The 9,360-nt window shown below is 34.9% G+C and overlaps 2 protein-coding genes across 2 annotated transcripts; both read left to right on the top strand.

Moving 5' to 3' along the window:
* The first annotated feature begins 529 nt into the window (after positions 1 to 529).
* Positions 530 to 2,057, top strand: LOC103446187 (uncharacterized). The gene is made up of 4 exons (XM_008385258.4): positions 530 to 1,020; positions 1,134 to 1,280; positions 1,378 to 1,455; positions 1,551 to 2,057. The coding sequence occupies exons 1-4, from the start codon at positions 715 to 717 to the stop codon at positions 1,767 to 1,769; spliced, it is 750 nt and encodes a 249-aa protein (XP_008383480.3). The 5' UTR covers positions 530 to 714; the 3' UTR covers positions 1,770 to 2,057.
* A 3,490-nt stretch (positions 2,058 to 5,547) lies between these two features.
* On the top strand, positions 5,548 to 9,360 carry LOC103446246 (alkaline ceramidase TOD1-like). The gene is made up of 4 exons (XM_008385334.4): positions 5,548 to 5,930; positions 6,030 to 6,233; positions 6,334 to 6,894; positions 8,618 to 9,360. The coding sequence occupies exons 1-4, from the start codon at positions 5,684 to 5,686 to the stop codon at positions 8,977 to 8,979; spliced, it is 1,374 nt and encodes a 457-aa protein (XP_008383556.3). The 5' UTR covers positions 5,548 to 5,683; the 3' UTR covers positions 8,980 to 9,360.

Consider the following 9,360-nt stretch of genomic DNA (forward strand, 5'->3'; position numbering starts at 1 on the left):
AGTCAAAATACAAAATCCAGAAACAATTTGTGCTTTTTGAGGATACTATTACTAAATATGCATTTATTGGTCATAGTCTGAATGGCAAGGGTTGAATATGAGGAGCACATCGGGAGTGAAGGCATCACTTAATTAGTTAACTAAGGAAAATGAATAACCCTCATGTCCTTTTCTGATATAGAATTTACTTTTTCAGCGAAATGGGACTGCTGCGTATTTCTGCTCGAAAAACCAAAATGTGTTACATATTCATGAGGTGCAAGGAAGAATTTTGCAGAAAGAAACAGCACTAACAGTTGTCTAGAAGCTGCATTACATAGTCTCCCTAACGTGCTTTATATATATAGGCCAGGGTCAGGGCATTTAGACCTTTTCCTTTTTCTAATCAATAACTAGAACTTGAAAATTCTTTTCTTGGAAAATAAGAAATCACAATAAAACATTAAAGGATGAGGTTCTCGCTTCTTATCTAGGAGAAGAATTAATTCTCTGACAGCTTGAAAAACACCCGAAAACATCAAACGGTTTCGATCACCCACATTGCAAGACTGAAATCAGAATTATTTGACGTCTTTTCCTTAATATCAATTGCAGCCTTCCATTTCCACCTTTTCAAAATTGCCAGTCATATGGCATATCCTTTCTACTCCTACGTTTCACAAATTTAGGGTAACATTTACGTAAACGACAAAATCCTCATCAGTGGAAAAAAACATGGTGAACTTTGCCAAAAATTTCAGGGTGAGAACTATGTATGGAGCAATGGCAACCACAGCCTTTGCCAGCGTTTATCTTGCGGGGGCTTATATATTTCGAGCATGCGCTATGAGAAAAGAAGAGGCACAAGGGCATATACTTACGAGGTCCATGTCCATCGCAGTCCTCCATGGAGGGCAGCTTGCCTTGCAGAGATTGCTTGAATATCATGAAGTTCGGGCAGATAAATCAGCAGTGGAGGCAGCTGAATGTGAATTGAGGACTTTCCTTGTGGAGCAATACCCTGATTACAAGAAGCTGCAGGTTAGGCACCTCCACTTAGAAATATATAGTCCTTACTAGCTTGATCGATAAATATTTTTTTTTTCATTCAAATGGTAATTTCTCTTAATCTTTTCCATCTTTGCGCACGAAAGTCAGTTGTTGCGAAGCTTGAAATGAGTGGAAAAGAATCCAAGGCAATTGAAATATTGGCAAAAGCGATAGCAAAGGCACATAACGAAGGAAAAAAACATGAAGCATATGAAAATGAGATGCTACTAGTGGAAATGCTTATATACAAGGTTTTTGCTACTACTTTCACTTCGAAATTTATAAAATTCCAATTTAGAGGAAAACCATGAAGCATATAAAGCATACGATGATTGCTGTGCCTTGTAGGGTGATTTTGAGGAGGCGCTACGCAGTGAATGCTTGCGGCACGTAGAGATTTCAGATGCAAGGCGTCCGCTGTACAAGGTCAGAAAACCTTTCCTGAAATTATTATCTTGGCAACCATTCAACCCCACCCATACGGATTAACGTGATTAAGATTTTGTGTTTAATATTGACAGGCTATTATTTACATCATGTTAAAGCGTGACAAGGATCAAATTAGAGAATGCTGGAAAGAATTTAATGTTCTGAAAGAATTCCAATGTTTGCCTAGTAACAAAGAAAGCTTGGAAGAAAGCCACATTTATAATCTGAGTACAAATTACGACGAGTTCGAGAAGGTCGTCAACGTACTAAGAAATGACATAGAGGGGCAAGCATGGAAGAAAAAGAAATAAGAGATGAACTTTTCACTAGTAAATTCCCTTTGCTCGAAAAAATAAACCAATCACACATGGAAGTGATAAGCTTATGAGTGGCATATTTCATTCATTTTGTACTCGTTCTAAAGTTCATTACAAATTTCCAATTAACCAAGCATTACCTTTTACTTTTGGGTCAAGAAATCAGAATATTATGGAAGCCCAAATTCTGGTCATTAATAGTTTGACAAATTTAATTTTGTTAACCACACATTGGCGACAAATTTAAGTTCGTCAAGAAATCGGAATGATAGTTGTTAACCATGCTTTGGTGTTATAAGATAATGTTCTCTTGCCAAATTTAATTTCGGTCATATATTCAAACGAAAGTTAACTTAATCAATGACTTGCTAAACTGTTTGAGAAAATAATGTTTTTGATGTATGTAAAGAAAAATTGGCTTACTTGGACTTCTCAAGACTTCCATGTAGGATCACTCCTTCTACTACCCATTTTGCAATCACTTATATATATTCAACACAAAATGTACAATGTTAGTAATGTGAAACATTTGCACTTGTGGATCTGGCTAGTTAACAAAGATAATGTGTCCACCTCATCCTTCTTGGACCCAAGTTCATATCCTCCTCCATGTAAATCAGAGCATTTCAAAATATTTTTGTCAAAAAACAAAGGTGGAAAGCATTTATTTTGGTGCTGAAAGTGTTCTACCACTACAACTAAGCTAGGATCCAACTTACATTGCGGAAGTTTATGTTGTCACCAAATGGAATGATGGAGTAGATCGAACGGAAGTTTCTCTCTGATAAACACCTTTCTTTCTCTTCATACACATTTATATTTACTTTTGTTGATTATTCTTGCTTGATTTATTCAATTCAAAAGACAAAAGCTACAAAAAAAATGCGTAAGAGACTGAAAATATAAAAATCACCTCCCTTTTCTATTTTATCATCTGCTTTTGACAGTATGATAATTAGTGTCCAAATCAGACCTGCCATTAGTGGTTGATTTGGATAAATATGAATCAGATAAAATCAAAGGACCTTGCAGCTTGCAGGTCGTCGACAAACTTGATTAGTATTTATCTTAAAGCAAAAGCCAGTTCTATATTTTGAGATATGATGCTTATCCTTCATCATCCTCCTCCTCCTAAAGTTCCGAATGTCCTATCCAATGATGCAGCATTGAAAATGCTATACACTTAATTAGGAATGCAATCCATTGCACTTTACGCATAATCTTTTGAGCTTTGAAGTCAGGTCACTTAATCATTTTCTCCTCCGAGCAAAATTAATAGGGTGTTGAAGTTAGGTAGACCCGGCAGTTTCTGACACGACACAAAAATAACAGGTTTCAGGTCAACACGATAACTTATCGGGTCATTATCGGGTGACCCGTTAATAACGGGTTCTTAACTGGTAACACGTGGGTAACCCGTTTCGACCCATTAAGAAAAAATTTATTTTGATCATTTTAAAGTTTAATTACTAAAAGATTTATTATAAAATACTATAGCCATATTAATATATACAATATATTCTATATTAAATATATAGTTTTGTATTATTATTCTATATAAGTTAAAAAAAAAGTTTTAGTCATTATTTATTTTTATTATGAGAGTTCCTTATTATCATTACTAGGATAAATTTTACTTAACATGTTGTTGTCTAAAATTAAAATAAACTAATATAGTATTTGTATAGGCAAGAACTACGAAGACATACATACAAGTATGAAAAATGTGAAAGAATATATAAACACTCGTGATTCATCATTATCATAATGGTTACACTTACATTATCGTTTAGATTTTCAAAATCCTCCAAACCTTCATGAATAATGTTTTTTATTTGAGGGCAAAATTAATAAAATTAATAATAATTATTGTAGAAGTGTAAAAAATGTAAAAAAAATATACAATCACTTATAGTGACAAACTTTACAACTTTCATAAAGGGGTCAGCTTCGAAATTCAACAATATAATTCATAAACCTTAACCGTCGATTGCTATTTAAGCTTTATTCTTCTTACTGAATTTCATTTTTAAAATTTTCTTTTTTGAAAACGTGATCATCTAGCTGATGTAAGAAGATGAACGATTCATATCTCTGATATCACGTTTCGATATTTACGGTTAACTGAAATATGAGTCGATGTCATATAGTTTGTAGAAACATTATAAACATCAAGCAATATTTTCACTAACCGTAAAACTCTGAATATAGTATCAACGATCCAAACCGTTCATCTTCCTGCATCCTCTAATAGATCAAATTTTAAAAAAACAAAATCTGAAAAAACAAAATTTGATGAGAACAATGAAGCGTAAATGTAAACAACAATCAACAGTTAAATTTTGATCTATGATTTATATGATTATACTGGCGAATTCAAAGTTAAGCTCTTCATGAAAGTTGTAAAGCTTGTCATTACGAATGTTTATATATTTTTTCTATATTTTTTACACTTCTACATTAATTAAAAAACTATTAAAGACTTTAGGTAAGTGAAAATATACTTAAAAGAAAATTGCGTTTTTATGTTTTGGATGTGACAATATGGTATGTATATATTTATTTAGTATTATGTTTTTCATTTGATTATTTATTGGTTTAAAATATATTTTCCTTAACGGGTAACAGGTCAGGTCATATTACCTGTTAATATTATCGGGTTGATTTCGGGTCGGGTCATTTTACCCGTTTATTTTAACAAGTGTTACACGACACGACCCGTTAAGATATCGGGTATGACACGAATACGGAAAACACGACACGAATGTCAGGTCTAAAGTTAGGCCACTTTATTCCTTGTATGTGCAATGATATACTGATACTCTTTAATTCAAGGCTAAAATACCTTTGAGTCTTTTTTGTTTCTAAAATGGTAGATTGACGTGATAAAACCACCAGCTGGTTCCTTTTTTTTAGAAAAAAAATTCGAGTGTTATCATTTGAACTCATTCATCAGTTATGCAAACAGAGAAAATAGAAAACAGAAAATATGTGAGTTATAGTAATGAACTAGCTAAGGTTGGGCTTTGGTGGCCTAACTAGCTCTACCCAACCTAGGTGTAGTTATGCTAGATTTATGTTTTAAAGGAAAACTAATGAAAAGGGTTTGAAAATTTTGAGTTTTAATGATAAGGACAAAATAAAGGGTAAAGTGAATAGTACCATGATTGACTTTTTAGTGTAAAAATGTGGTTTTTCGTTAAAGTGAACAGTACCGGGTGCTTTTCGTTAAAGTTCCCATGTTTTAATCCAAAGTAAAAGCAAGTAATGCCTATACATTTGGTCTCGTTATGTACAATCTTTCTTTATCAGATAAAAAATTTCTAAATTCAAATCTTACGAGTAACAGCAATTGAATGGAAAAGAAAAAGAAAAAGAAAAAGAAAAGCAAATTACACGTTGTTATGGTTGAGTAAAGAATGTACATCTACCTCAACACCTTTCATGACATGGTCTTCAAGTCCAATTACTGTTTGTGGTGGAGTCATCGCAGACATCGACGGCAACTCTCCCATCCCATGGATTCACCATTCCAAAAATCTCCAACAACATAAAGGTAAGAAAGACTGCAAACAAAAGGCCCACTATCTTTCCTCTTCTTCTCATACGCGAATAGTTTATCTACATCATCTGATAAGTTACCGTAACATTTTAAACTTATTACTTATCATTATGTATTTTAATTTTTTAATATGATATTGCATAATTAGTTTGGAATACCAATATCTTGATGTTTCTATTTCATGTAAATCATTCTTGTATTTCAAGGGGTAATTTGGAGAACTAACTAATTAACATGTGGGGTTTCTCTAAAAAGAAGTTGCCACATAAAAAAAATAAAAAAAACCAATAGAATAATAGATAATTAAAGGATTATAAATCAAGGCGAGGAAACTTACGGGAATTTTATGGGGAAAGCAACGTCTACTCCTCTCTTCTTTCGATCAAAGTTGGTATGTTTCTCTCTGCTCTACCTCTTCACCTCTCTGTTTCTGGCTCTCTACACCTCTCTCTCCCAAACCAAATGCCTCTTCAGAACTTCCCCCTTGGACCCGATTCAGGCCCCTCTCTTCTCCTACCCTTCCACCTACGGCGAGCACAAGTATGCAATCCCAACCCACCGCACCTCTTGCTCTTCCCCCGTCTATTTTTCAGGTAACACTCCATTTTTTTAGCTCAATTTTTCTTCACTTTTTTGCCTTTTGGTGATTTTAATTTTGGATTCCAGCAATTGGGTTTTGTTTTCGTGATCAGATTATTGGATGGTCTTGAAGGAGATCCAGAATTTGTGTAAGAATTCTTCGTGGTCTCCGTCGGCTTTGAGGTATTTGCAGGGGAAGGCTGAGACGTTTGCAGGAAATTTAAGTACCCAAGAAAGGTTTCCCTATTTTGTTCATTACAATGAGAGCACTGAAATCCCTTGTGGATTCTTGAAGAAATTTCCGATTAGTGATTCTGGTTAGTTTGGCATCCACGCAAAGTTCTATAAAGCCCAATTTTTATTTCATTTACCTACATTTGTGAATAACATGTTTTTTTTTTTTTGTATGTAATTAAGATCGAAGGGCTATGGAAAACTGTGAAGGAGTCGTAGTGGTTTCGGCGATCTTCAACGACCATGATAAAATCCGACAACCCCGAGGCCTCGGATCGAAAACCCTAGACAATATATGTTTTTTTCTGTTCATAGATGATGTAACCCTAAAGGGACTTGACTACCATAGATTGATTCCGAGAAAATCTAAAAACTTTAAGATCGGTGTGTGGCGAGTAGTGAAAGTTTTGAGCAAGGAATTGTATGAGAATCCTGCAATGAACGGTGTGATACCAAAATATTTAGTCCATAGGCTTTTCCCAAACTCAAAATTCAGCATTTGGATCGACGCGAAGCTGCAGCTAGTGGTCGATCCGTTGCTGTTGATTCATTCACTTCTTGTGTCCGAGAACGCTGACATGGCTATTTCGAAACATCCGTACTATGTACATACTATGGAGGAGGCAATGGCGACGGCGAGGTGGCAGAAATGGAGGGATGTTGATGGGTTGAAGAGGCAGATGGAGGCTTATTGCGATAATGGATTGCTTCCTTGGACCCCCAGCAAGCTGCCTTATCCCTCAGGTAACCAAAGCACTTGCACACAATTAGTGCATTTCAAATCATGTCATCTTTCAACGTTTTTGGTGTTGTTTTTAGTTGAAAGCTTCCACATGATATCATTTAATGATGTTGCTTTATTTTTCAACGGTAGAAAACGCTTTAGAAACTAGAACTTGTGATCTATGTACAATAAATAACTTGGCATGTTGATGAATTTTCTACGGGTAGTGATTTTCACGCTCTTAGTTTCGTTTGTAGCACTCTTGTGATTGTAAAAATATAATATCTAATTTGTAGTGATAGAAATTAAACTGGGAATGCCAAAGTCACTAATCTTTCTTGAATCGATCCACTTTTACTAAATAGTCTTCGGATACTAATTAAACTTTTAAGTACACTTCCCACATGTTCCCTAAGATTAGAAAATGCATAAACTATTAACATACTGGTTTTGGTGTTTGTGAGTAAGCTTTTGGCTGAAGAGAAGGTTAGAAGTTCAAGCCGTGGGATGGTAAATGTACATGTTATAGGGTTTTTAAGATTAAAAAAAAAAAGAAAACTAATGAAAATGACTTGAAAACTTTGAGTTTTAACGAAAATGACAAAATAAAAAGTAAAGTGAATAGTACCAGGATTGACTTTTTAGTGTAAAAATATGGTTTTTCGTTAAAGTGAATAGTACCGGAGCTTTTCGTTAAATTTCCCATTAAAAAATTGTACCACTTGGGTGTATAAATACAAGTGTCAAGGTTTTTTAAGATTATCAAATTGAACTACTTGGTCTGGCCAAAAAGAGAAAAGGAAAAGATTAATGGGATGACTTGGTGTTTACGTAGACCTTGCATTTTTTAAGTCACATCAAAGGACTGAGTTTACAAACTCCCGAATTTCTTAATTGGATCTTCTGAAAACCTGTGATGCTAACAGCTAATAAGGTGCTTTCTTATGACAAATAGGAATACTTTATTTCTTGCGGGAAGAAGGTTGAAGTTTCTTGATCTTCTTCCCTTTCACTCCCTGTTGTAATTTATTTCCAATGTCTTTTTGTAAAAACGAAAAATACTGTTTGAATATGTGGTCCAGAAATGGAAAGAAACTGTGTGATCCAATGTGGTCCAAGCAAGCAACTTGCAGTTCACCGCAGGTTAGAAGAAAAACTTAGGTGTAACTGAGGATGTATCCTCATTTTTTTATTTCATTCGTCACTTGATGAGTGAGACAAAAAGATAGAGAATGTAACTTTATATTACATTAATTCTTAGGAAAACTAATGAAAATGACTTGAAAACTTTGAGTTTTAACTATAAGGACGAAATAAAAGGTAAAGTGAATAGTACCAAGATTAACTTTTTAGTGTAAAAATATGGTTTTTCGTTAAAGTGAACAGTACCGGAAGCTTTTCGTTAAAATTCCCTTAATTCTTTGCATACAACAATATAATTTTACATATGACTTAAACATATTATTTTGTCAGTTGCGAGTCGCACATGCAAGCCAGAGTTTTTGCTTGTTTTCTTCCCTTGTGCTTACATAAATTTTGCAGGCTGTTCATGCAAATGTGATTATCTCTTTCCTATTCTATTGTACAAGAGAAACTTCCTTATCCTTTGCTATATATCACTCTCGTTATCTCTGTATGACTACTCACATGACGAGGGAGGTCGAAAAGAACGGATATACAATAAGGGTTAAGTCACTTTTCTGCAGTACGAAAACTAACAACTTAGTTATTGGTGTTTGACAGATGTACCAGACAGTGCTCTAATCCTGAGGAAACATGGATTGAGGAGCAACCTATTCTCATGCCTGTTGTTCAATGAGTTGGAGGCATTTAACCCTAGAGACCAGTTGGCTTTTGCATACGTGAGAGACCTCATGAGCCCAAGGCTGAAGCTCAACATGTTTGAGGTCGAAGTGTTTGAGCAAATTGTCGTGGAATACAGGCACAACATCAAGCCTGAAGGTGGGGCCACTGAGAGTCTTGTGGGGTCCAAAGCCCCCAAAACCAGAAATACCAAAACGGCAAGCCCTGATTTGTTGTATGTCAATGGCAGCTGCTGCAGCAAGTGCCAGAAGTATCTTTTGGAGATGTGGGGTGAATCATAGTTGATTTTTGTCTCTAGCTATAGGGAGTGAATGTTCCGCACGCGGGGGAGCAGGGCAAAAGAGACAAAGTAAGGGAAAATAACAGAAAATAAAACAAAGCTAGACAACAACCTTGGAGGCTTTAACTGATGAAAGCCGACAAATAATGACAGGTTTTCCAGGGCCTTTTACTTTTCAAAAGTTGATTATTCTACTGGCGGGTGTTGACAGGTCATGTACTATTCTAGAGAAAGCATGCAGGGGTCCCTTCAGAAACCAAAAAAAAAAAAAAAAAAAAAAAAAAAAATGTTTTTATAAAGTGGTTGATCATAGCGGAAATTCTGTAATGCAACTGGTTGTATATATTAATGTATTTTATGAAAATCATAACGTTTATGCAAA

Source organism: Malus domestica, chromosome 10 (genome assembly GCF_042453785.1).
Source record: "Malus domestica chromosome 10, GDT2T_hap1".
In the NCBI taxonomy this organism is placed as follows: domain Eukaryota; kingdom Viridiplantae; phylum Streptophyta; class Magnoliopsida; order Rosales; family Rosaceae; genus Malus; species Malus domestica.